The 25,845-nt window shown below is 59.4% G+C and overlaps 1 protein-coding gene across 6 annotated transcripts; it reads right to left on the bottom strand.

Moving 5' to 3' along the window:
• Positions 1 to 31: 31 nt before the first annotated feature.
• On the bottom strand, positions 32 to 25,845 carry FMNL1 (formin like 1). Of its 6 annotated transcripts, none has more exons than XM_037162159.2 (28): positions 25,367 to 25,845; positions 16,596 to 16,679; positions 15,028 to 15,111; positions 14,267 to 14,340; positions 13,821 to 13,904; positions 13,314 to 13,451; positions 13,004 to 13,021; positions 11,430 to 11,538; positions 10,753 to 10,829; positions 10,449 to 10,542; positions 9,319 to 9,393; positions 8,941 to 9,051; positions 6,743 to 6,892; positions 6,150 to 6,251; positions 5,747 to 5,999; positions 5,219 to 5,503; positions 4,921 to 5,045; positions 4,089 to 4,291; positions 3,421 to 3,655; positions 3,186 to 3,254; positions 2,466 to 2,546; positions 2,250 to 2,379; positions 1,929 to 2,092; positions 1,574 to 1,675; positions 1,358 to 1,453; positions 988 to 1,108; positions 736 to 834; positions 403 to 486 (listed from the first exon to the last, which is right to left on the bottom strand). In XM_037162159.2, exons 1-27 carry the CDS (start codon positions 25,493 to 25,495, stop codon positions 743 to 745), a joined length of 3,285 nt encoding a protein of 1,094 aa, XP_037018054.2. In that variant the 5' UTR covers positions 25,496 to 25,845; the 3' UTR covers positions 403 to 486; positions 736 to 742. The 6 variants fall into 6 exon arrangements, with proteins under 6 accessions (XP_037018046.2, XP_037018053.2, XP_037018048.2 ...); XM_037162152.2 differs by having other exon boundaries at positions 14,998 to 15,111; positions 25,367 to 25,844; XM_037162151.2 differs by lacking the exon at positions 736 to 834 and having other exon boundaries at positions 32 to 486; positions 14,998 to 15,111; positions 25,367 to 25,839.

Below are 25,845 nucleotides of genomic sequence, written 5' to 3'. Positions count from 1 at the left end.
AATGTAGCGGGAGGCACAGAGCGGATGCAGATCTTTTGCAAACATCTTTATTAATCTTGTATAAAAATAAGTTCCATGGAGAGTCCCCGGAGGCCGGGTAGGGGTGAGTTGCACTTTATAAGTTACGGGCCAGTCTCCCGCTGAGGCTAAGTACAGTATGGCTATTCGGGGGAGAGGGGTGCTGCAAGCAGCGTTTGGGGGGAAGGGCCAGTGATCCTGTCCCCTGTAGCAAGATGAGGGTTTGCAGGCCCTTTTGAGGTGGGCTCACAGCAGGGGACATTGGCAGAGGGGTTGCCCGGCCCAGCCGAGCTGAGGACCCCCTTCCGTGTGCCCAGGCTAGCCCCCTCCCCCACCCCCCAAAGTCCATCCGCAGAAATAGCAGCTACAGAGAAAGGTCCGAGGTGACCTGCACTGGGGGTCCAGGGGGTCGCCGGCGAGCGCTGCGGCGGCCTGTGTCTGCGCGGATGTAGGGCTGATTCCGAAGATCTGGCAGAGAGGAGACAGAGCATTCACCCTTTGGGAAGGAGTCTGCCCGAGGTTGGGACCACCACTCGGGGGCACAGGCCTTACCCTTCTAGGTTGTGTGCATTGAGGAGGGCACCCGTTTATGTTGACCAGACCCCCTCAAACACAGCCCAGCATGCATGGCCACACCAGGGGGCGGCATCAGGCCTCAGCCCCCCAAGGGCCCTCGGGGCTAAGCCACTGGACCCAGAGACGAGGCCACCCAGGTACCTGAGAACTAGAGGGGGAGCTCCTCTCCCAGGCTGGCCTCACAGAGGAGCCTGGATGTCCGCTTGCCCGTGCGGGCCGTGAAGGGCACTGTCTTGAGCACTGAGGAGGGTTAGGAGGGAGGAGGGGGAAAGGAAAAAGACAGAAAAAGTAGCAAAGAGGCAGTGAGGCAGCCAGACCCCCAGGGTGGGGAGGTGTATGGAGGAAGCACTGGAGGACAGACCACGTAGGTGCCAGTCGCGGCCAAGCCCTCACCTGTGATGATGTCTTCAATGGCCCCATCACGGTCACTCTCATAGATGAGGGGCTCCTTCTGCTGCTTCCGTTTCAGCTCAGAGATGAGGTCCATCTGTTGCCGCCGGACCTTGGGTGGGGACTGGGGGGTGGGAAGGGTACCTGGCTGCAGTTTCGGCATCCCCTCCCGACCACACTGCCAAACCCTATCTGGTCCCCCAGAGCCAGGCCCCGCTGCTGGCTTGAGCAGAAGGAACCCATTCCCATCCCAGGCTACTCGCCTTGGGCAGGGTCTGCCAGTGAAAACGAGGGAGCGAAAGAGTGCCAGACCTTTAGGGTGAGGAAGCCAAGCACCCCTGCATCCCAGGACCAAGCTCGGGCAGCTCCCTACCTTGGTTGCTGGGGGCTCCCCTTTGCCCGGGGTCTCAGTGCCTGCCTCCTGAGCAGCAGCTTCTTTCTTCCACTGTTCCACCTCCTGCTCAGCTTTCTGAGGGGCCAAGGCAGGTCTCTGTGAGACGAGGTCTCCCGCACTTACCCCTCCCTCCGCCCCCACGGACAGGCTGCCCGGCCCTGCAGTGGTGCCAGCCTGCCTCCCAGAAACACATACCTTGTAGGCCTTGACGAAGCGGCTAAAGAGGGAAAAGAACATGGACGGGGACGTGGTCTTGGGGTTTTCCCCGAAGTACTCCACCACAGACTCGTAGGCCTCCTGCAGACACAGCCCATCAACCCCATCAGTATGGACCCCTTGACACCTGACCACCCCCCACACACACATGAACACACCAGCCATTCCATCTCTGCTTCTCCTGGCAGATGGCCTCTCATTCCTGCTCCACCCCCCAAAGTGTCCCAGCTGAGGCCACACCACTCCAAGCCTTGGTTACTCAACCCCACCTAGGTAGCCTTTCATAGCACACCCCCAGCCTCCCCACCTCCAGGGCCTGGCCGTCCCCGCCCACCTGAGCTGTCTTGCTGTCCGCCAGCAGCTTGTCCATGGTAGGTGAGTTGGCCCTCAGGAACTCCTTGAGCACCAAGCAGTCATCCTTCCGCACAAACTCCCGCTGGGTCAATTCCATGCCTCGCTGCAGGGCACGTACATCACCTAGGACACTGTCCAGGGACACTGGGGGGTGGGGCAGTAGAGAGGTGGGGGATCAGAGAGGCAGCATTCCCATCCATTTACAACCTGTGGGCCCCTTGCTTTCTCCCAACCCATATCAATCCCCAGGGCTGAGCCCCTCCCAAGGATGAGAGTGGGCAGGGGATATGCCCGCCCATACCTGAGCCTGCTTTGTCCAGGAAGTGCAGTTCACTGTAGAAGCCTGTGAGCTGTGGGTACTTCTCAGCAATGACCTTCACCAGGTAGTGCAGCAGTGTCTGCTTTCGGTCCGTCGACTTCATCTCCAGCAGCTGCATGAGGACCTGTTATAAGCCACAGGCCACCAGCCCTCCTCCCCCATCGCCCAAGCCAAGGAACCCCATCTCTCGCCCCTCACCGCATCCAGACTCTGGAGCCGGAAGCCATAGGCCGCCCCGCGCTTGCTGCTGTTCATGTAGTTGCCAAAGGCCAGGACGATCTAGGAGAGGCGGGGAGAGCTCAGCAGGGTGCTGGGCTGAGGAAACACCCTGAAGCACAAATTGCACAAGAAAAGGTGGCAAAGGGCGAGCCCCAAACTCAACCCTCACTGCAGTCCTCCATGGAACCCCCGGGTCTGTGACACAGGTACATGCATGTGTTCATGTTTGGTACATGGGCACAGCTAACACCATGGCACGCCCAAGTTTATCTTCTCCTATTCCTACCCAAAACTGTGCTGCCAACATCTCCTAGGCTGCGGAGTCACTACCTTTCTAACAGCCATTTCTTCTGGTTCCCTGGACCCCACTGAGGGGAGTGGGTGCTCTGCTAATTACACAGTAACCCCCAGAGGGGCTGAGCCCTCAGGCAGGGTCTGAGGCATGATGCTGTCTACGGGGTGGGGCAAAAGTAGGTTTACAGCTGTACCTACTTTTCAATTAAATAAGTAATATAAGAATAAACTCCGACAGTTTATTCTTTTGTCCCCACCCTGAGCCTGTATGTGAGGTGGGAACATTATATTTTTTGCATCCTAGATGTGCAAGGCAGGGCCTGAGTCTCCCTCTAACGTCCCAAAACAGGCAAGGGGTCAGGGTGGACCCTACCTCCCAGAGCCTTGCCCTGGGCTCTCACTCACCTCCAGGATCTGGCGGAGTTTGTCGGAGGACTTAATGGACATTGAGGCTGCAATGACGGCATTCAGTTGCTAGGGGAGGCAACAGGGAGGCAAAGTGAATGGGAGCTGTGTAGGAGCAAGCCCGTAGGAGGCTCAAGTGCACTCAAATGCCATCCTGGAGCCCAGGCTTGGGTCAGGCCCCTCCCCCTCCTCAACCCAGGCCACGCCCACACCACTCTGCCCGCCCCGCCCACACCGGCATGAGCAGCTGGACAGTATCCGGGAAGTTGCCCAGGAAGGTCAGCGTGGTCATGCGCTCTGGCAGGCGCGGGATGCGGCTGAAGCGCAGCATGAAGCGATCCTCCTCTGACAGCTCCTCCACTGGCCGCTGGTCCTTCTCAAAGCGGGCAATGAGGCTGCGCTCATACTCCGTGGGCAGGAAGCGGGTCAGCAGCTCCAGGAAGTCCAAGCCGAGGGCCTGGAGGTCGTACCTGGAGGCAGAGGGGAGAGAGATTGCTCCACACCCACCAGATCCCCTCCCCTTCCTTGATTGAATAAATGAACTTCAGGATTTGCTATTTGCCAACAGCTTCAGGGAACAAGAGACAGGAGTCAAGGGAAGTTGGCAACTGGGAAGCCTGGGGCCCCCCATCATACATCAGTGGCAGATGTCCTGCTAAAATGTCTGAGCCTAAGTGCCTTCAGCTGGACAAGGAGGAAGGGAGGGAATAGAACATCTCTGTTCGGGCATGACCTCACAGTGCAGCCTCAGTTTCTCAGCCTGAAAATGGGAATAAGGTTCCCCACCCTAGTCCCTGACCAGGGTTGATATAAAGCTTGGCGAGCTCTACCCCATAACTGGGGCTCTTTTATGGACTAGCAGAAGGGCTGGGGTGCCCACAAGCCCATGGCAGGGCCACTCACGTCTCGATGGCCTGGCAGATGCGGTCAGCCCCCAGGTTGCCCTTGCGCAGGGTGATGGCCAGGTTCTTGGCCCGGTTGGCCTCAATGAGTGTGGCCTTGCTGGGGGCCTTCTGGGCTGCTTTACTCTTGAGAGCGCCCAGGTCCAGGCTGGGACCTTGGGATTTAGTCTTGAATTGCTCCTCAAAGTCACTCATGTCCAGCTCCTGAGGGTGCAGGGACAGAAAGTAGGGCTGGGTGGGCTGGGGTCTAGTATATTCCTGGCTGATCACCATGCTCAGTACTAGAGCCACCAACCCTGCCCTGGCCTGGCCGCTGGCAGAGAAACAAACCAGTAACTCAGCCTGACTGCAGGCCCTGATGGGGGTACAGGGGAAGTGCGGGGAGCATTGAGGAGCAGGAGGAGCAGAGTCCAAGCAGTTATAGCTGAAGGAAGAGCTAAATTGGCCAGGGATGAACAGGGGAAAGGAAAGGCATTCCGGGCAGAGGGAACAGCCTGAACAATGGCTTGGCAGCCAGAGAACACGCACCTTTTGAAAAACAAAGTGGAATTGGAAGGAGAAGAGACAGGACAGACGTGGAGGAGGGATGGCCCCTGGGCAGGGATGGCCCCTGGGCAGGGATGAAAGGGAAAGCCTCCGCAGGTGCCAGGATGCATGGCCGCCCAGACTCGCTGGTCCGGTTTGGCTCCCTGCCCATCCTGAGGCTCCGTGTCGTCATTGTAAAGTGGGGCTGAGGAGGCGACTACTCTCGGCGACCACTCTTAGCACCCGGCATGATCAGGCAAGGCCCCTCCTCTGGTGCCCACCACGGCAACAAGCCAGGTCATACGCACCTGCAGCACCTTCTCATCATTGAGCTCAGTGAAGACAGTACCCGTGATCTGGTTGGGTTTCAGGGCCACCCAGTTTAAGAGTGGCATTCGGAACTTGGTCTGGATCGGTTTCTTGGCCTTCACCCCTGGGACAAGGAGGGAATGGTGAGTACTGGGGCTGCAGGGGGTGAGGTGGATGGAGGGCGCCAGGACCCAGCAAGGGCTGGCAGGACCGGCAGGAGGTAGTGGGAGAGTACTGAGGACACTAAGGCCAGGGCTCCAGACTCCTTCTACTCCCAGCCCTGAGTGGTCCACTCACCGGTACCCATGTCTGGGTTGGGCCCTCCGACAGCATCAGGGGGACCTCCCGGAGGCGGTGGGGGTGGCGGAGGCACCAGCCCATCTGTGCCAGGAGGCGGCGGTGGTGGTGGCGGCGGTGGCGGTGGGGGCGATAGGCCTGGCAGCGGTGGAGGTGGCGGGGGCTCCGAGCTGCCTGGGAGGGGCGGGGCCAATGGGGGCGCCCCGAGTGCGGCTTCCTGCTGGGAGGATTGTCCAGGCAGCGGGGGTGGTGGGGGCGGGGCTGCTGCTTCGGGAACCGTCTCTGCTGCAGGTGGGCGGGAGTAGGAGAACAGGAAGGAGAGGAAAGTGTCAACTTCTTGCCTTGGGTGGTCTCGTCTCCTCCTCCCCACCACACGCATGCGCACCGGTCCGTTTCCTACCCATCCGCACCTACCTGAGCAGCGCCCACAACCCAAACCTATTTTTCCCAAGTCTTGATGGTCTTAGGCTCCCTCTCTAGGCCCTGGTTCCCCCACCCTACCCCACCCAGCTGGGCACTCCTGCTCACCTGGGCTGGGGGAACCGGTGGGCACTCCCAGAGTTGGGGCGTCACTGCCGCTTGGAGTTGCCACGGTGACTGGGAGGATCTCGATGGAGACTGCATCCCCGGGCCCCCGCAGGATACGGATTAACCCCTTCTCCTCCAGCTCCTCCACCTTCAGCTCTAGGGCGGAGGGCCTCACAGGGGCAGTGCCAGGCACTTTCTCAGGCTCAGGCGGACGCCTGGAGACGCCCATGCCATTGGATTCGCTGTAGCGCTCCTGCAAGCCGGTGGGGGGGGGGGGTCAGTGCCCGCCCACAGGCCTGGCACTGAGCCCCATCCTCTTGCCAAAGTGGAGGGAGGTGTCAAGCCTAGAAGCCCCAGCTGGTCTGCTCTTGGGAGCCCACGTCGCCCTTGCCCCCAGCCTCACCCGCAGGGTCTCCAGCTCCTTTCGGGCCTGGCTTAGCTGCTTTTCCAGCTCGGCGATCTTGGCCATGGATTCGTTCTCCGCGTCCCGAAGCCGCTCTGTCAGCTGTGGCACCCGACACATGGTGAGTTCCCACCCGTTGCCGGGCACTGTCACCACCCGTGAGGGGGAGGCATCAGACACGTCTGGAGGGCTGGGGGAGGCTTCCTGACGTGCAGAGCCCAGGGGCGGGTGGGCTGAGCTTGGCACTTGAGCCCAAATGGGTAAGGCACTGAGGACAGTAAAGCTCTCTCAGGAGGGGAATCCAAGGTACCACTGATGGGGGGAGGGAGGTGAAGAGGAAACTGAGCTGGGAGGGGCCTCAGGCTTGAGGTTCCACCCAAGTCAGGGCCCGGGTCCAAGCACCCTGGGAGAGGAGGGGGCCTGCCTTCCTCAGAGGTTCAGCACAGGGCAGGGGCTCCATGCACACTCACTGAGAAAGACACCGAGAGGGTTTAGGATTTATATTCAAGGTCACGCTCAGGAGTCAGTGGGCATGCTGGTGCGGGGCCCGTGGGCCTACTGTGCTCTGGGCCGAGTCCAGGAGCAGCTCTCACCAGGGTCACCTGCTCCTGCAGCTCCTCCATGTGCTCCAGCACAGCGTTCTTGGTCTCCGTGTCCTCCAGCAGCACGCCCACGTCGAAGACATTGTCCAGGTAGGCCTGGATCTGCACTTGCAGCTTGTCGCTCTCCGTGAGCCGCAGCCTCTGTCTCCCAGATGGAAGGGTGGGTGAGGCGTGGTGTGAGGGCCTCTCCAACACCCGCCAGAGCCACAGGAAGGGGCCTGAGCCCTCGCCAGTTTTTTTTTCCCCTCCCTTATTTTTTATTGAGATAGGATGTCATAGACCAAAATTCACTACTTTAAACTGTACAATTCAGTAGTTTTTAGAATATTCACAAGGTTGCACAACCATCACTATCTAATTCCAGAATATTTCCATCACCCCACAAAGAAGCCCTGTCCGCATCAGCAGTCACCCCCCCATTCCCTCCTCCCCCACACGTGGCAACCGCTGATCCGCTGTCTCTGTGGACTTACCTACTCTGGACATTGTACATAAAAGAGCCATACACTATGGGGTGTTTTGTGTCTGGCTTCTTTCACTTATCATAAAGCTTTCAAGGCTCCTCTATGTTGCAGAATGTTTCAGTACTTCATTCCTTTTTATGGCTGAACAATGCTCCACTGTGTAGATATGGTGCCCTAGCCTGCTGTTAATCCTGGCTTTAACAAATCCGGTCCCAGGGGACCAGCTGTATGGGAGAACATTTTTGCCAATAACACATTGGACAATGGTTTGATTTCCAAAATATATGAAGAACTCGTACAACTCAATACCAGGTAGACAAACAAGCCAATTAAAAAATGGGCAAAGGACCCAAATAGACACTTCTCCAAGGAGAACATACAGAGGACCTGTAGACATATGAAAAGATGCTCAGCATCACTAGCCATCAGAGAGATGCACATTAAAACTACAATGAGGTACCTCACACCTGTCAGAATGGCCATCATTAAAAAAACAACAAACAACAAGTGTTGGAGAGGATGTGGAGGAAAGGGAACCCTAGTGCACTGTCGGTGGGAATGCAGACTGGTGCAGCCAGTGTGGAACACAGTATGGAATTTCCTCAGAAAACTAAAAATGGAACTGCTTTCTTACCCAGCAGTTCCACTGCGGGGAAAGTATCCTAAAAATCCCAAATCACCAATTCAAAAGAACTTATGCACCCCTGTATTCACAGCAGCACTATTTACAATAGCCAAGTGCTGGAAACAGCTTAAGTGCCCACCAGTAAATGTGCAGATTACAAAACTGTGGTACCTTTACACAATGGAATACTATGCAGCAAAAAGAAAGAAGGAATTCCGACCTTTTGTGACAGCATAATTGGAACTGGAGAGCATTATGCTAAGTGAAACAAGCCAGTCAGTGAAAGACAAACACTGTATGATCTCACTTACAAGAGGAATCTAATGAACAAAACAAACTAACCAGCAAACTAGAACCAGAGACTTGGAAACATGGAACAGACTGACAGCAGCCACAGGGGAAGGGGGAGGGGGATAATGGGGGAAAGGAGGGGGAGGGACCAGTCAAAAACCACGCATGAGTGACCCACGGACATGGACAACAGTGTAGGGACTGACTGAGAGATGAGGTAGGCTGGGCAGAGGAGGGCAAAGGGGAAAAATTGAGATGACTGTAATAGAATAATGATAGTTTTTAAAATGTAAATAAATGAAGGAAATCCAATCCCAAAGGCTCTGCTCCTCCAGGAGTCTCCCAAAGGTATCAGAGAAGAAAGCAGCAGCTTCTGCGCTCAGGCCAGGAAGCACCAAGCCCTCCTGCCCACCTTCCCCAGGGCAAAGAACGCCTCCATGACCGGGACCCACCCAGGGTGAGCCAGCTCTCACGTTTGCCCGGTGTCTCTGCACCCCCTTTACGTGCTCCCGGAGCCAGGCCAGGGCCACCTAGAGTCTGTTCCAGCACCTGGCTCCATGGGCTGGGTGCCTATTATGTGGCAGACGCCATCCTACTAAATCATTATTATCTCTAAGATTCTCCTATTTTACAGATGGGAAAACTGAGGCTCAGAGAGAAGAGCCCTATCCAAAGTCACATGAGCTAGGAAGTGGCAGAGCCCGGATTTGAACCCAGGTCTGCCTGACCCCAACACCCATGCTGCCAACCACTGAGCAAAACTCTGCAATGGGCAGATGGTTCAGTCTGAGGAAGGGTGCAGGGCTCACCTCCAAGTACAAGTCCAGGCCCAGGTGGGTAAACTCATATTGTAGGAAGACACGGAAGTTCATGTTCTCCACTGAGTGTACCACAATGTTGATGAATTGCATGCAGGCTACCTGGGGGGGTGGGAGACATGAGCAGGTCTATGATCCTCTGGGTGGGGGAGTCCTCAGTGCCTTCTGCCTTCCACTTACCTCCCAAGTCCCCTCCCTCTGTGCACGGCTCACTCCACTAACCCAGCGTGGTCCCTACGCATTTCTCCCCACGCCACCCCCCTCCAGCCTCCCCATCTCTGACATCACATCCACCCCTCCCCCAGCAGCCCTCAGCCCTCACACTTTGCAGGGTAGATACTCAAGCCCAGGCCAGGCCCCTGAGCTCACCATGAAGTCGATGTTGCTGTCTTCGTTCCGGAAGTACTCCATCAGCTTTTCAAAGCGGTGCTGCTCCCCACACACCTGGGTGGGAGAATGGCTGTCGCGGGCGCCCAGGGGCACACCTCCTAGGCCACCTTCCAGCTGCCACCCTCGAGCCTCTAAAGGCTCCTCTCAGGTTAAATCTAAGGCCTCATCCCTCTTCTGCTCAGAACCTCCACTCTCTCTCCATCTCTCCCCGCCCTCCCCTTGCCTCACTCCCCTCGGCCACACTGGCACTGTGGCACATTCCCCCCTCGGGTGATGGCCGCCACGCCAAGTCCCTCACTTCCTTCACAGCCTTGCTCAGATCTCGCAGAGGCTCTGTGCCCACCTGCCACCAGCTCCCCTCCCCGACAGCAGCCCTGACTCTCCGCATGGCAGCCATCACTTTCCAACATGCAGTTGGCTCATTTATTCTGTCGTCGTTTATCTGTCTTCCCCTGCCTTATTTCTTCTTTTTAAAATTTTTTATAACTTAATTTTAATGTTTGATTTTAGAGAGGGAAAGGGAGGAAGAAAGAGAAGGAGAGAAACATCAACGTGTGTGAGAGGGAGACAGTGCATACTGGTTGCCTTCCACACGTGAGCCAACCACAGCCCAGGCTGGGGCCCCAACCTGGAATCGAACCGGCGACCTTTCAGTTTGCAGGACAACTCCCAACCAACTGAGCCACACTGGCCGGGGCCCCCCGCCTAATTTCTTTTGCTCACTGGTCACCGGTGTATGTCCAGTGGCCAGTCTGTGCTGACACACAGGAGGTGCTCGATAAATGCTCATTAAAGGAAGGAAGGCTGTGTGCTTGCTGCCTCCTGCGTCACACTCGAAAGCATTGACTTCTTGTGAGGTGTATAGGTCAAGTTTAGCTCAGATCCGAAAAGGCTGAGGGTCAGCGGATGTCCGTAACTGCCCCTGTCGCCCCAGGCAGTGCCCCCATGTGATTCTGCGCCTTCTCTCCAGAGCTCCCCCACCCCAGATGGTCCCACCCTGTGTTCCCCAAATGTCCACCCAACACCCCCAACAGAGGCCACAGCTGCCAGCCTCGGGGCTCTGAGCAACTCTGGAGGACAAAGACACCTGTGGGTGGGGCCCCCAGTACCTCCTTGAAGTGGTCAAAGGCCGCGAGAATGATGTCGTGCCCTCCCCGCACCAGGCACACGGCCGCCAGCAGCTCCAGCACCAGGGCCTTGGTTCTGGGGAGAGAAGGGCAGGTTGTCCCTCGAGAGCAGCAGCCCCCACAGCAAGGGTCTGTCCCTGCAGCACCATCAAACAGGGAAGCTGATGGGGTGGAATAAGCGGGAGCAGTGGTCCTGAGAATGGGGGGCGGAGGGGTGGGGGGCAGGGGAGGCCAAGGGTTAAGTAGCAGGAGAATCTGGATATGAAGGTTAGGGCCCGGACCTCACCTGGGGTTCTTGTTGTTGAGACTCAGAGCGATCTCATTGACACAGGCTGGGTGGGTCATGACGAGGCTGAAGCCAGACTGGGGACAGGGGAGAGGTCAGCAGCTCCAGGCAGGGCCCCAGGACTGCCGGCACCCTGCTGCCCAGACCTGCTGGGACTGCCAGTGCCATGCCATTCTGGTCTCTGACTGCCCTCAAAATTAGGGAGTTCTTTATATCCAGCCACAAGCTCTTCTGTGGTGGCCAAAGCCTGGTCCCTCTTTTTAAATACTTTTGTCTGTTCAAAAGTCAGTGCCAGGACTCAGCCCCTGCACGGTGAGTCCTCAAAGGCTGGCTGAGGGAGGGAGGCCCGGCTTCCCTAACCACTGCTCCAGATGAAATGACCCGGGACCGTCATTTCAGCCCTGGGCCTGGTGGCGGGCCTTTCTTGGTGGGTACGCTTAGGTCCCCTCGAGAGGCACACACACCCAGACTCCCAGTCATGCCTGGGGTGCTCTAGGGAACCTGACCAGGAAGGGTCAGAAATCTGGACTTCCCCCTGAGACTGTCAGCCTCAAGACCCTGGGTCAACAGCCCAGATGCCCAGGCTCTCCAGTGAGGGACAGGGTCGGGGCACAGGCAGTCCTGGGACCTCAGCGCCGTGGGCGGCTCCCCCGTGAGGACCGGCCTGGCCGACCGACCTGGTAGTTCATGATGGCTCGCAAGCACATGATGCACACGTGGACGTCATCCTTCTGGCTGACGATGCGGGAGTTCCGCAGGGTCTTCCTGCTGTGGGCCGGGGTCAACCTGGGTGGGGTGCGGAGAAGGCGGCAGGGGTCAGGGCCCCAAACCCAGCTTCCCAGTCCTCCCACCACTCAGATGGCCTCTGGGACAAGAGGCGGGCACATCTACCCAGCCAAAGAGGCTGGCCCAGGGCAGGAAGGCGTCCTCAGTCCTGAGGCCTGGGGCTGGCATGCAGGGGAGGCTGTGAGCAGGGGATCGGGAAAGCAAAGGCCCTTAACAGCAGCATGGCCTTTAGCCAGTAAGAACAGACAGCCAATGCTTGTAACCGCCGCGGAAACGCCCTCCACAAGGTGGCGCTTCCGCTGCCGGCCCCAAGGGCTTATCTTCCATCTTGGGAGTGGGACTCTGAGTTCTGACCGTCTTGCTTCAAACCCCAGCTCTCCACTCACTGGCCAAGTTGCTGAATCCCCCTGTGCCTCAGTTTCCTCGCTTTTAAAACAGTAATGATAATAACAGCACCTCCCTGATAAAGTCGTTGGGACTGTGATATGTGCTCGGAGCAGTGCCTGGCTCAGAGTGGGTGCTCTATGTGTGTTTGATAACTCCTTCCTAAAAGTCATAATTTTGCCCTGGCTAGTGTGGCTCAGTGGATTGAGTGCTGGCCTGGGAAGCAAGGGGTTGCTGGTTCAATTCGCAGTCAGGGCACAGGCCAGGTCCCTAGTAGGGGCAGACTAGAGGCAACCACACATTGATGTTTCTTTCCCTCTCTTTCTCCCTCTCTTCTCCTTTAAAAGTAAATAAGTAAAATCTTTTTTAAAAATTAAAAAAATGGAAAAAATGGTTTTTTCACTGTTGCAGGACTTGCCAATGGCCACGTCAGGTCCCCCTGACGGCTGTCTGTCACATACCCAGCACCGTGACACCCCTCTGTCTGCCATATCACCCTTTTCTCACGGTTGCTCAGCTGTGCCTCTGAGTCTTTGCTCATGCTCTGCCTGGAGCGCCCTTCCCCGTCCCCATCACTGACTGTAAAGCCCTCATCATAAGACGTGGTTCCCCTGCCATCTCTTCCGGGAAACCGTCCTGATGCCCCGGGCAGTGGCCGCCTCTCTCCTCAGAGCTCCCGGTCACACCTCCATGACATCCTGTCACACACTGTCCCCTACTAGACCAGGGAGTCCCAAGGGCAGGGTAATCAGTCTCCCGAGCGCCTGCCACCACGACTGATACATTAAATGTTAAAAAACGTTCACTCAGTGAAGGCATGAATGAATGAAGAAACATGTTGTGAGCATTTGGGTCTTAATAGGAAGTTAGTCCCCCAGACCCAAAGTAGGAAGAGAGGAAGCTGAGCGTGAGGCTCCAGGGCCATCTCCTTCCCTCTCCCCACCTCCCACAGGAGGCCCCAAGTTAGGGTGGGATGACCTGTCCCCAGCAGCTAAACCCAGGGGCATCGGTCGAAGGCCTCACCCCACCCCGCCACCCGGGAGTCCACCAGACATGCACCTGCCCCCAGGCAGCTACGTACCGGGGAGAAGGGGGGCACCTGGAGGCCGCATGGAAGAAAATTGGGATTAGATGGGTACGAGAGGGGTCCCACTGACCCAGAAACCCCTTCCTTATTTCAGACCCACCCAGATTCCAGCCTCTACATGCCCACCCCTGAACACTTATTAATACACCCATGTCCCAAGCTCTGTCTGAGGCCCTTACTCTGATCCCCAATGCCAGGCCATCCCTCCCCCATCCCCAGTGGCCCAGAGGGAAGCTGGCTGGGTGCAGCAGTCTGGGGGTGATTTCTCCATTCTCCCCATCACCGCACCATGGGGCCCACATACTTGATGGTCAGGTGGCGACTCTTGGGCTGTGACGCCAAGGATGGTGGGGAGCCCTTGCTGAGATCTTCCACGGACTGCTCCAGGGGCTTGCTCTTCTCTGAGCTGGGGGTGCCATTGTCTGTGCTCTCCATGTCGTACCTGGGGGTGGGAGAGGGGTTGGAGGCCAGCACTGTGGGGGCACTGAAGAGAGGAGTGGGGGGACTGAGGGGAGGGACAGTTCTGCAGGAGAGACTAGGGGGCCGGAAGAGGAGGCTGTGTTCATGCTGGGCATAGTAGGGGGAGAAGGAATGGGAACAGAAGGGTAAGACACCATGTCCCAGCTGGCTACCCCAAGATACATCCCTCCCTATTCACGCAGGCCTTCAAGAAGAGGCATCGTTCAAGGCCAAGTGCAGGTTCCAGGGTAGGCTTTGGCTGCACTGTGTAGAAGTGACCAGAGGAATGGCAAGGTACAGGGATAGACCAAGACTCCAAGGAGCAGCAGGAGGGCCAGGGCGGGGCACTTACGTGACAGAGCACTGGGCAAAGGCCAGGTACTCCAGGAGCACGTCCAGGCCACGGTTCTCCTCATTGAGAAACTCCTGCACCCACCTGTGGGGCGAGGGCTCCCTGAGTTCCAGCCAGGATGGAGGTCCTGCCCAGAGTGGGTACCCAGAGCAGGCTCGGGCCCTAGGTGTACTCCCCCATGCCCCGGGGAAGACCCCAAGCAGCCCCCATCATAGACCCAGTGATGCCTGAGGTTGCTAGAGGCTCAGGCAAGATGCACAGTCCAGCCAGCGCCTCCCAGGGTGGGTAGGAGAGGAGGCAGAGCAGCTGTCTTGGACACCCTCCCCCAGAGGTGGCCCACAGGCATGGCCAGTGCAGGGCAGGGGATCAGCAAGGGAAGCCCCAGGGACCGCCTGGAGCAAGAGCTCTCCCGGGCCCTCCAGAGGGAACTCTGAGCCCTGGCTCACCCAATGTGGTTTGTCCTCAGGGAGATCTCCAGCTCCCGCAGCACCTGAGTGGACTCCTGAACTCGCCTCTTAAACTGGAGGCCAAGAACAGGGGAGTCTGGTGGGTGGAGCCCGGCCTCGCACAGGCCCACCAAGCCCCGAGGCAGCAGCCAGCCCTCCCCCCACACCTGGCCTTTCCCCGCCCACCGCCTCCACACACCTGCCCGACAGAGTCAGCATTCCTGGGCTACCCCTAGTCCCCCGTGCACACGCAGGGTACACACAGACACGCAGCACACATACAGCTGTACTCAGGGACAAGGGCACACACACACATTCAAACACAAACACCCCGGTGCACACTCACATGCCTCCAGACAACAAACGCCCTGGGCACACAGAGCAAAGGTGCCCACAGGTCCATTCGGAAGTGCACGGGTGCACACACACACTGTACATGGACTCAAGGGCGCACGCACATCCCTAGGTGGACAAGAGAGCACACCGTGCACAGATGCACAGGGCAAAACACCTACACGAGTACACACACACGTGCCCGTGTAAGCACACACAGGCTATGCAGAGGAACCTGTGCGAGTGTCTGCCCAGGGCACTCTCAGGCCCCTGTGAACACACAGTCACACTCACGTGCACCCACACAACCACAGGAAAGTTTACACACAGTTACTCTGGCTGCCCAGAGCTTGGAAGGGGCAGGGGCAAGGGACGGAGAGAAAGGGGGAGATGTGTACCCCCAGGTTGGACATCCAATCCGCTGCTACCTTTCGGCTGACCCCACCAGTTTCCAGGTAGCTCTTCAGCTTCTGGATGTAGGCCGCGGGGGGGTTCTTGACTTGAAACCGCTCCTGGGGAGAGGGGAGGGGGTGCACAGGGAACCAGCCAGGACAAGTGACCGGCCCTTGTCCTAATGACCCATTTTGGCTGTGACCAAGGTCCCAGGCTGCTAAAGACCCCTGTGACATACCAAAGGCATAACTTATCATCCGGTCCACTTTAAAAGACCCCGGCCCCAGGCCTGGCCTTTCCTTCCCACTGTGGCCTCACAGGCCCCAGCCCTAGCACAGCCTTGGGGTGCAGTACAGAGGGGTCAGGCCGGCCATGCACCCCACCCTGGGAGGAGACTCAGACAGGCCAGTAGGGGGCCCCTCCCATCCCCCACCCACCCTGGCCACACCCAACCCCCAGCTGGGAGTACTGGGAAGAGGAACACTTGGAGGGGCTCAGTGAAGGGCCCAGGCCCTCCACAGGCAGACAGTCCCTTCCCCAGGACACCACCTGGGATGGTAGGCACCTGTGGGTGCCCATCTCCTGTACTCCTAACTCCCCAGCCCCACCCAGGGCTGCAGTAGCCACTCACACAAAGAGGAGGGGGCCACATCAAAGGCCTCCCACCCTGAGGGGCTCCCATCCCTCCCAACCCAGACCCCTCGATCTGCCCAGCTCCCTACCTCCCACCTCTCCCAGGCCTTTGAGCTCCAATCTGAGAGGCCAGGCCAAGTGGCAGGGACCCTACTACAGCCCCCAAGCCTCTGGTGGCAGCTCCCCACCCTCTCCCCAAGGCCCGGCCCTTTCCCCGCCCCCACCCCCAACTCCTGCCCTGCCAGCTCCTCCCATCCATTAGCAGCTGCTGTAGGCCTAGCCCAGGCTCCCGGGGGAGACTCCCTGCTCCCCGAGCCCCACCCTAGCCTCCGCCGCCACAGGCCAGCCTCCCTCCATCCTAAATCAGTACAGCAACAAGGCCCCTCCCTGCCCCTGCAGTGGGAGGGGTCCTCCTGCTACCATGGACAGCAGCCCTTAAAGCTGGAAAGGCCCAGCAGCCAGTGAGCTGGGAAGATGGAGAGCCCAGCACCTGACTGAGCACCAACATACAGGGGTTCTAGTCCCTGCCGCACCGCTTGGTAACTGGGTGGCCCTCACAAGCTGCTTGTTGAGGGCAGCTCCCCTGGACCCAAGGTAAAAGGAAGACAGGGATCCTGCCCGTCTCCCCTGGGGTCAGGTAAAAATGTCCAACCCTGGGCTTACCCCCTCCCTTCCCCCACCCAGAGCTGAAGGGTCGTCAGAGGCTGCTCCAGGAAGCTCAGAAGTCCCTGCCAGCTCTTCAGAGGACAGACCTGGCCCTGCTCAGGATTCATAAGGTCCCCGGGGAGGCCCATATCCAAAAGGGGGGGATTCCAGAGTCCTGCAGATGCCCCCAGCACCCTCCCCAGATGCTGTACTGGCCTCTGGGCAGGGTCCTGGTCCTATGAGTGGCCTGGCAGTGCCCTTCTCCTGCCAGTCCCGGCCTGGCCAGGGCAGGGAGTCCCGGTGGTAGAAGGGTCCCGGTACCCACCTGGTCACAGATGAGCTCCCACTTCTTCTCATTGTCATACTGGCTCAGCAGCTGGACCTTGTCCGGGGGCAAGTTCATGCAGTTCTGGGGAGGGGAAGACAAGGTAAAGACCCTGAGCCTGGAGCCCCAGTAGGAGGTGGGGGGTGGAACATGGGCATCTCCAGGGAACAGCCCCCTTAGTAGGTCTGTCATTCACATGAATCCCAGTCACCCTCAGCCTGGGGGGTCAGTAGCATTGGCCAATAAGAAGACTGAGGCGCAGAGATGGAGCCCTCGCCCCAGGCTGGACATGGAGGAAGAGACAGGGGTGTGAGTCGGAGTGTGCCCGCCTCCAGACCTGAGCTCCAGCCCCCCACCCCTCCTCCCTGGCACCCCTGCCGTGTGGGCAGGGGTGTGGGTTCTCAGCCTAACTTCCTGGGGCCTCAAGCACCTCTGGGATCATCTCCCCGTGTGTGATAAGGGGCTATCTTCTTTTCTCCCATTTGGGTGAGAAGCTAACAGGGAGGCCATTTGCAACCAGGCGCAAGTGCCACCCACATGCCACCAGGTGCCAACTGCGCACTCCCTTGGCCCAGAGCACCAGTGTCGCACAAACACCAGAAAACTTCTCGCAGCAAAGAAGTTAGTTCCAGATGGTTGTCACATGGGAGAGGGTGCGGGAGGCTGGGTTAAGAGGTGAGGGGATTAAGAAGCACAAGTAGGCCTCGTCTGGTGTAGATCAGTGGATTGAGCATGGGCTGCAGACCAAGGGGTCGCCGGTTCAATTCCCAGTCCGGGCACCTGCCTGGATAGCAGGCCAGGTCCCCAGTAAGGGGTATGCGAGAGGCAACCACACTCTGATGTTTCTCTCTCTCTCTTTCTCCCTCCCTTCCCCCTCTCTAAAAATAAAATAAATAAAATCTTTAAAAAAAAGAAGTACAAGTAGGTAGTTGCAGAAGAGCCACGGGGATGGAAAGTACAGCATGGGAAATGGAGTAGCCAAAGAACTTACACACGTGACCCACGGACGTGAACGAGGGTGTGGAGCTGGCTGGAGGGAGCGGGGGGCACTGGGTGGAGGAGGGCAGAGGGGGGAAATTGGGTCACTGTAACAGCATAATCAATAAAACGTAATTTTTTTTAAAAAAGGAAACTTCTTGCAGCCACGGCAGACAGCAGTCTTCCTCTTCCCCGTCCTTCTGCAGCCCCTAGAATGTCGTCACTTCTGGAAGGAAGGAGGCAGGGACAGGCCTCGATGCTGAGGTCAGAAGGGCAGGCAGTTCCAAGCAGGTGCATCATGGCTCGGAGGCGGAGGAGGGGAAATTCCAGGGAAAGGTCACCGGCCGCTGGGCGTGGGGCGAGCTGGCTGTGTGCTGCTGGGTCTGTGGTGCTGGTGGCCCAGGCTGGGACTCCCCTCGGGGCTAAGAATCATCAGCACTGCCCTGCCTAGGTCCCCCCGAGGCAACACGTGACGTGGGTGCGGTGTCCCTGTCCACCTTCTCACCCACAGGACATGAGCCGGGGCACACGCAGGGTCCCGCCTCAGGCTGCGGAATCACGGGCGTTGTCACGGGGGTAGGTCTCCTCGGGGACCCCCGGACCCCAAGACTTAGCGTGTCTTCCCAACAGACCCAGAAGACGACGCCGATTCACCCCGATTCAGTACACGCCTGGCTTACTGAGGACCTACCACATGCCAGACCCCAGAAAGCAGCTCCGAGTCTCCTCGGTGCTGAGAGGACGCCCTACCACCTGCTCACGCTGCCCAAGAGGAAAGGCCCCAGCTAGAACGGACAGGGCCCCCCCGACCTGAGGCTCCTCAGCCCGCTTCCTCTCTGGGGTGCTGAGCCTCGTCTGGGTCTCTGGCCAGACCTCATCCCCAAAATCACTGCCTTTGCTCAGCCCCAAACAGGAAGCTGGGTGCTCTCAACCCCCATTGCCCAAGCTTTCCGTCTGGGGTTCCAGTTGAGAGGTGGAACCGCCCCTCTACCCACCGCCACCCCACCGCCCTGGCATGGCTGGGCATGGGGATACGTCATTCCGCACCCCTATTGTGAAAGTGAGCCCCGACCGAGGAAACTGCTGCCGTCTCATCTGGTACCTCCCCCAACCCCACACCAGCCAGCGCAGCTCCTGCCACTTGGGGGGGGGGCCCAGACAGGGGCCTTGGGAGGGTCCTGCTGGGCCAGGCAGGCCTCCCTGGTACCATTCTCTCCTCTCCCCCACCACGCTCCTCCTGATCCATCCCCACCCCCCAGAGATCCAGGGCAGGGCAGGGCCCAGGTAGGAGGCGAGGCTGAGGGGGAGGAGGAAGCAGGGAGAGAGGGAAGGCAGTAACAAGGAGACTGGGGCAGAGGCCAGAACCAGAGAAGAGGAGAGTCGGGGGAGGCGTGTGGGGTGGCTGAGCGCTAGAGGGGAGAGCCATGTCCTGACGTGGGTCCTTCTGGGCCCTCACCCACCCCGGGGACCTATCTGGTTCCTGGGATGACCCCAGTGGCACTTCTAGAGGCAGCGACTAGCCACAGTGATGACCCCAACAGTTACAGGGACCAGCTTTTGCTCCGAGCCCTGCCCTGGCTGGGATGACCACCATGCGCCCTCACCATCATCACCGGTACTGTTAGTCCACCATTAGTATAACCGTCTTACAGGTGCAGGCACAGACTGGTGACCTGCCCAAGGTCATGAAACCCATAAGAGGGGAGCTGGGTGGGCCCTGAGCCCAGAGCTGTGTCTGAACCAGTGCCCTGGTCCAGGACGGGCCCCTTCGTTGTTAGTGGGGAGGGGGAGCGTCTGACGGAGCTGACACACCTGTCCCGACAGTGGTGGAGGACGGGGCCCCCTCTGTCCCTTCCCCACCTGGGCCTCCTCAGGCCCCCGGGCCTACATACCAGCCTGCCAGTCAGGCTAAATTTAGGCTCCGAAATCAGAAATAGCTCTGACAGCGCTGAGCCCTAATTAGCAGCTGTTCTTTGGTTGTGCCCACCGAGGAGATGGGCACCCTAGGGAGCGGGAGCAGGGCCAGTGGGTGCCGCTCGCTCTGAGTGGGGTGAGGCCACCCTGCAAAACCAGAAGGGACCCCCAGACCCGGGGCCCTCAGGAGGAGGCAGCACCACGGGGCTGGGGGCTGGGGGACAAGCAGAGGTCTGGCCAACCGAGCTCAGAGGGAACCGAAGGGGGGTCAGGTGTGCGAGACTTGCCTCCGTGAGGGGAAAGGGGCAAGGGGTGGCTACAACGCGAGGCCCAGCTCTGGGCCCACCAGCCCTATAGTTTCTCTGCTTTTTGAGCCTCAGCTTCCTCCTCCATAAAGTGGGCACACTTCCCTGCTGCCTCATAGACTCACAGAACCCCTGGGAACACCCCATGTGAAGCCGCGTCCTGACCCAGTAATAACGCCCTTTGCTGATGCACCACAGTGAAGAGGCATTTCACAGACCGGGGGTGGGGGGAGTTCATCTCTGATGCCGAGGTCAGGGGTCGTGTGGCGAGTGGAAGTCAGTGAGAACATCCAGATGGAACAGATCCGTCACCAAGGCTCGGCCAAGAATGAACAGACCCTTCGGCCCCCTTTCGCTGCCCTTTATGCTTTGGGTCAGGAAGAGAAGGAAGAGTCATCTCCTGGTGCATAGCTAAGGAAAGGGCCTGATTTCCCAATGTTTCTATTAGAACGTGTGGGGGTAGGTCTTCTCCTTCCCAGCCCCTACCTCTCTGAGTGCGGGAGGGGCCTCCAGCCTCACTTGCCCAAGACCACCCCCTTGCAAGGTTTATGCCTTGCCCCTCCCAGTGTTGACATCAGGGGGTATCCCTGGGGACTGAAAGGGCTCTGGCTACATCAGGACACAGCCACACCCTCCAGTTTCACTTTCATTTGACCTGAGACTCATTCCAATCTACCTACCCACCCTCTCCCCTTGACGCCCGTCCCTCCAGCCCCAGATGCTCTTGACCTTGGGTACCAAACCCAGTCTCAGACCAGCTCTGCAGCAGTTCCACAGCCTGTCGAGCCTAGCAGTGGCCCTGTGCCCCCATCCCCACTTCCCCATCCATCTCCCCCCAACCCACATCTCTCTGGCCTCCTCCTGGGCTTCGGACCATTCAGCCTATCTCCAAAAACAATCCACTTTATTCACTTAAAAAATTCCGGCATAGAGATTTTGGGGGGCTCTTACAAGAGATCCCAGGCTTCCAGGAGAGGATTGTTGGGTAACCTGGGCCTAGAATCAGGTACTGAGTACCCCAAAAGCTAGCAGCTCCTCCCACCGGGGTCAAGGGCTCACGCAACAGGGACCGACCGGGGGCAGGCAGGGTGGGAGCCAGGGCAGAGGGACGGCCCATAAGCCAAGCTGGTAGCAGCACAGCGACGTAATAAATTCTCCCGAAACACTCAGCACTAGGTTCAGTTCTAAGTGCTTTACATCTATGAGGTCATTTAAACTTCAACAACAGAATTGATACCATGACAATTCCCCACTTCACAAATGGGAAACTGAGGCACAGAGAGATTAAGTGGCTTGCTCAAGGTGACCTGGCTGGCAAGCCGGTAAGAAGATTCACTTTTCTCAGAAGAAGGAGCACTGAGGACTATGACAGATGTGGGCCCTGACCCCCCAGGGTCTCCTGCAGACAGCTTGGCCCCATTCGTCGGAGGAACCAGGAACAGCCAGCCCCACTTCCTGCCACCCAGCACCCTGTGCTTCCTGTTGTTGCCCACACTGAGCTCTTACTCACTGGGGAACCCCCCCCCCAGCACACCCTGTCTCAGAGGGAAGTGGAGGCCTCCCCACCCCCTCCGCATGTGCGCTCAGCTACCAGCTACCGTTAGCACCACCGCTGCCCCACCCTCCGAGAGAGGTGGGCCCTCCCTCTCGTGGTTTCCGGACATCAGGCAGTGGAGGCCCCACTGTTCCTAACCTGAGTGATGGCAGGGAGGGCAGCCTGGCCCCTGATGGCTCAAGACAGCAACCTGGGTTGGTCTTGTCATGGGGGTGGGGGGAGAGGCAGAGCCGGGCTCTTGGGCCCAGGAGGGCTCCCTCACTGTCCCCTTCCTCCCGGTGGAGACTGTTGAGGGCACCTGCTCCCTCTCAGGCATTGTGCAAGCGTTCGTTACCCCGCAGCTCTGCTCCATCCCTCCAACCATCCTAGACAGACGCCATCATTCTCTTCTTAGCCATGAGGAGAACTGAAGCTCAGAGTGGCAGAGACAAAATTCCACCCCCAAGTGCCATGACCCCCCCAGCCCAGGAAGCTACTCTGCCCTTCCTGTGAGTAGCAGGGCAGAGGCAGGGGGCCCGAGCCACCTCCCAGGTCTCCATGTTCCTGGGAAGAATGCAGAGGCAGCCCCAAAAGCAGCCCCACCTGCTCCTGCCCATCTCACCCAGCTCTTTGCCAACCGGCTCCAGATGTCACCCACTGTGAATCATGCCCACCACAACCCTGGGTTCCAGGGTCAGCCTGTGCCAACCCTGACTGCTGGGAATGTCAGCCCACAGCCTCTGCCCAGCACGACACCTGACGGCATGGCCACAACTGCACTGGGATCCTCAGTGAGACACCCGAAGGAGGGGGGGCACCGGCCTGAGTGACCCCCCGCCCCAGCTACATGCCCACATGCTTCATCTGCCCCACCCCAGAGGAGGGAGTTGGTCAAGGAGACAGTGCCTCTGTCACAGGCCAACAGACTGGAGATCTCCACCTGGCCCCAGCAGGGAAGGGGCCCAGCTGAAAGCAGGACCCCAGCCTCCGTACCCTGCTTGGGGCTGTCCCAACCTCCCACATAGCCTGGCCAAGTGCCCGTGACCCTAGGCACATGCTAAGAGCACCCCGGGGCATGAGGCCCCAACAAGCAAATTCTTCTCCAACTGGTGCGGCCTCCTCCTGGGTACCAGCATCTCCCTCGGCCTTCAGCACAGCATCCTGGGCACCTTCCCTTGATCCCATTGCCCCAAGGACAGGCTCCTCCCTGCCCAGGCAGACCAGGAGTGTCCAATGCCTCACCAGAGGCATGGCCCTTCTCGCAGGCCTGGAAACAGTGCCTTGCCATCCCAAACCCTCACCCTGGCAGGGGAAGGCCTGCAGGGGCTGGAAGACACTCAGCCCCGGGCCTGGCGTAGGAGAGGCGAGAGTGCAGAGCTTGGCGGGCCAGTTTCCCACCATTGCAACAGGCCCGAGTGGCTGGGCAGCCATCGCTCCTCCGCTGTTGCTAAGGCAGCAGCCGGAAACCCTGGCTCAACCTGCTCTCTCTCCCCACCCGCATTTTAAGCAGGGACACCCCTCTCTCTTACAACCTTCTTTAGAAAGTAGCCCCCAGCACCCACCACTGGGAGAAAGGCTGCCCATGGGGAAAGGGAGAGCAAGCCCTCTTTTTTCTCACTGTCAGCCATGATGGGGGCACCTCCCACCCACCCACAAGGTGGGTCCCAGAGCCAGGAGCAGCGAAGTGGTTCAGGGTTTCAGGATCCCACTCCATACCAGGAGTGAAAGGGCGGAGCTTAAGTGAAAGGAAGAGGTACCCTGGGGCCAAGTGACTACACCCCAAAGGGAGTGCTTCTCCCATCAAGACCGGGGGGTCTCTGGAGGCGGTGGCCCCTCACTCTCAGCAGTCTGAGGCTCTCCTCCTCATAGCTAACGACAGGAATCCACTCTAGCTGGGGAGGTGGCGCCCCCATGAAGGCGTACCCTGCAATACTCATTGCTAGGCCTGTGGGTTTAACCAAATCTTTAGCCTTGGGCAGCCTCAAGGAGGGAGCAAGGCTGTCGCCCCCTAGCAGAGCGCATGCCCCTGGGGGTGGGAAGTGAGAGGAGCCAAGTAATTAGCCAAGTGAGCCTGCCTGGATGCTTTCTGCTTGTACAGGATGAGGGACAGGCGGACCCCTCCCCAGGTAGAAAGAGAAGTGTAAACACACCAGGGCGCCTGAGGGTGGGGGTGGTGCTGCCCTAGATTTCTACCTAGCCACCGCCCTCTTCCCCACCAGGACACCCTCTAAGACCCATCTTGGGGCCTCCACCCTCCACATCCTGCTACTTAGGGGCTCCCAGTGGCAGTCAGTGTCAGACTCAGCCAATGGAAGCAAAGGCCAAAATGCCAGCAGAGCGAGCAGTCAAGCCCTACACATGCATCAGAACCTCACCATTTGACTTTTGGATTTTCCACTGGTCTGAATTATGCACAGGGCTCCTCCTCATCAGTGTGGTAATGAGAAGGCCGGGACCTCATCCTGAGAGCCGGCCCTACTGCCATCCACAAATACACACTCGGGGCACATGGAGACCCAGGTCCCCCCTCTGTCAGGTGGGCCCAAGTCCAGGGATCCACCAGCAACTCAGGCTCCCCAGGCGGCCCCCAGACAGGGTCTGTCTTCGTTCTCCCCCCTCCCTATCTGTGCAGCTCAACTCAGCTTCGCCAGGCCAGGCAGTGGGTTTGGGACAGGGGGAGCAAGTGGGGAGATGGGGGATCAGGGCCTAGCCTGGTGTGAAGTGTCCCTCCAAGTCCCTCCCTCTCCCCTAATCGAGCAAAATGCCTTCACAAGGATAGACCAGACCCCACCCCATAGCTCCTCCAAACTCCTCCTCGCCTTTCTCCTGGGAGGGGGCAGCAGCCAAGAAATCCAGGAACTGTTAGGAGGAGCAGCGCAGAGGATCTGGCAAGGAGGGCCTAAGGGCCAGGGGAGGGGAAATGATGTCAAGGAGGTAGAGGGGAGAAGCGCCGGCCCCGGGGCCAGCCAGCTCTGCCCTGCTGCCGCTCCTCTCTGGGCCCCCACCCTCAGGCCTGCACTGCCAGCCTGCTCATCCTGCGAAGTGCCCCTGGGGAACGCTCGGCCTCCCTGGCCTGTCAGCCGGCGTCCAGCGGGGAGCTGACAGCAGACAGGCCACCAGGCGATTCGTTAGAGAGAGGAGCCTGGGACAGGGCTGAGGTGGGGAAAGGGAAGTGGGAAGGAGTGGCCTTTCCCCCCACTTCTGCCTCCCACCAGGTCTTGGGGGACCCTGACTTTGCTCTGGAGCTGCCAACCACCAAAGGCGTCCCGACTGCTTCGGGGCTCAGCCTGAGCTGACGGCTCCCTCCCTAGTGGCCTAGTCCTCCAGCCCCCCAGTTCCTCGGGGGTGGGGGGGCAGGTGACAGAGGGCAGAGTGGGGTGCTTCCAGGCTTTTGCTCTGCTCCAAGCCAGAGTGAGCACCCCATCCTGACCCCGCCCTTCCTCACCTTAATCCCTTGGGTAGGTAGGACCAGATGCCCAAGGACCCACAGGCAACCTGTTCTGGACGTAGGGGTTTGGAAACACAGACGGGCCTTCAGCAGGACCTCACAGCCCAGCTCCCGGCAGCCTATGCACCAACACACAAATCGGGACCTAACACCTCAGACCGGCTGCAGCTCCCAGGAGGTTCGAGTGTGACCCCTTCCATGTCTGACCCTGGGACACCAGCAGATGCTCCAGACCCGCACCTGGTGTCTGGGCCTGCGCGCGGTGGGGAGAGGGGTGTCCCCGGAACCCCTTTCCGTGCTCCGCTCCCAACTTCCTCACAGGACATTTTTTCTTATACCTTTAGTTTAGACCCAAGAGCGCCGGGGGAGGGGGACAGGGTGTCTCGGGGAGGGAGACTGGGTGACTGAAGAAGAAAGTTTTGGGGGGAGAGTGCTAAGTCACTCTGAAAGAAGCCACTGACAGTCCCACCCGGTGGAGGGCGGCCACTGGGCCGAGGATCTCCAAGCGGTACCTGAGCCCCCGGGGGCGGGGACGCGTGCCGAGCTCCAGCCGCCCCCCGCCTGCGCCCTGAGCGTGGCAGGTCACACTCACCAGGACCCGGTTAAACCTCTCCTCCAGCTCTCCTGCCGCGGGCATCGGCTGCTTGGGTGCAGCAGGCTGCTTGGGTGACGGTGCGGCGGAGCCCGCGGGCGGCTCCGCGCTGCCGGCCGCGTTGCCCATGGTGGTCCCCACCCAGCCGGCCAGGCGCTTCCAGCCTCGGAAATCCAGCTTTCCGGGGGGCGGGGGAGGAGGCTCCAGGCCTGGGGGGGCGAGGTGAGCAGCGGCTGGCAGCTGTGATGGGCGCTCAGCGACGCGGGAGCTCGGCTCAGCGGCGCGCAGGGGCCAGGGCGCGGTGTCCCATCGCGGTGGCCCGTCCGAGCAGCGGGGCAGCGAGCTGCGGGGTGGGGGGAGGAAGTCAGGCAGCAGGCCGCCGGGGACAGAGGGCTGGGCCGGGGGCAGGAAGCTGCGGCTCGGGCTCCCCCCTCGGCGAGTCTCTAACTTCTGCTATCGCTCCCCTTGCGCGCAAACCG

Source organism: Artibeus jamaicensis, unplaced genomic scaffold (assembly GCF_021234435.1).
Source record: "Artibeus jamaicensis isolate MK-2021 breed Jamaican fruit bat unplaced genomic scaffold, CSHL_Jam_final contig_2259, whole genome shotgun sequence".
In the NCBI taxonomy this organism is placed as follows: Eukaryota; Metazoa; Chordata; class Mammalia; order Chiroptera; family Phyllostomidae; genus Artibeus; species Artibeus jamaicensis.
The sequence above is the reverse complement of the archived record's forward strand: the minus strand, read 5'-3'. Positions and strand labels throughout refer to the sequence as shown.

Bases quoted from the DNA above. Each gene is read 5' to 3' on its own strand.
- FMNL1 (XM_037162151.2), bottom strand. From the start codon at position 25,495: ATGGGCAACGCGGCCGGCAGCGCGGAGCCGCCCGCGGGCTCCGCCGCA. The intron at 6,893-8,940 runs GTGAGCCCTGCA...TCTGGGAGACAG, and splicing joins GCCTGGACTTGTACTTGGAG to AGGCTGCGGCTCACGGAGAG. The intron at 2,380-2,465 runs GTGAGGGGCGAG...GTCCTCATGCAG, and splicing joins GGCTCCAGAGTCTGGATGCG to CTGCTGGAGATGAAGTCGAC.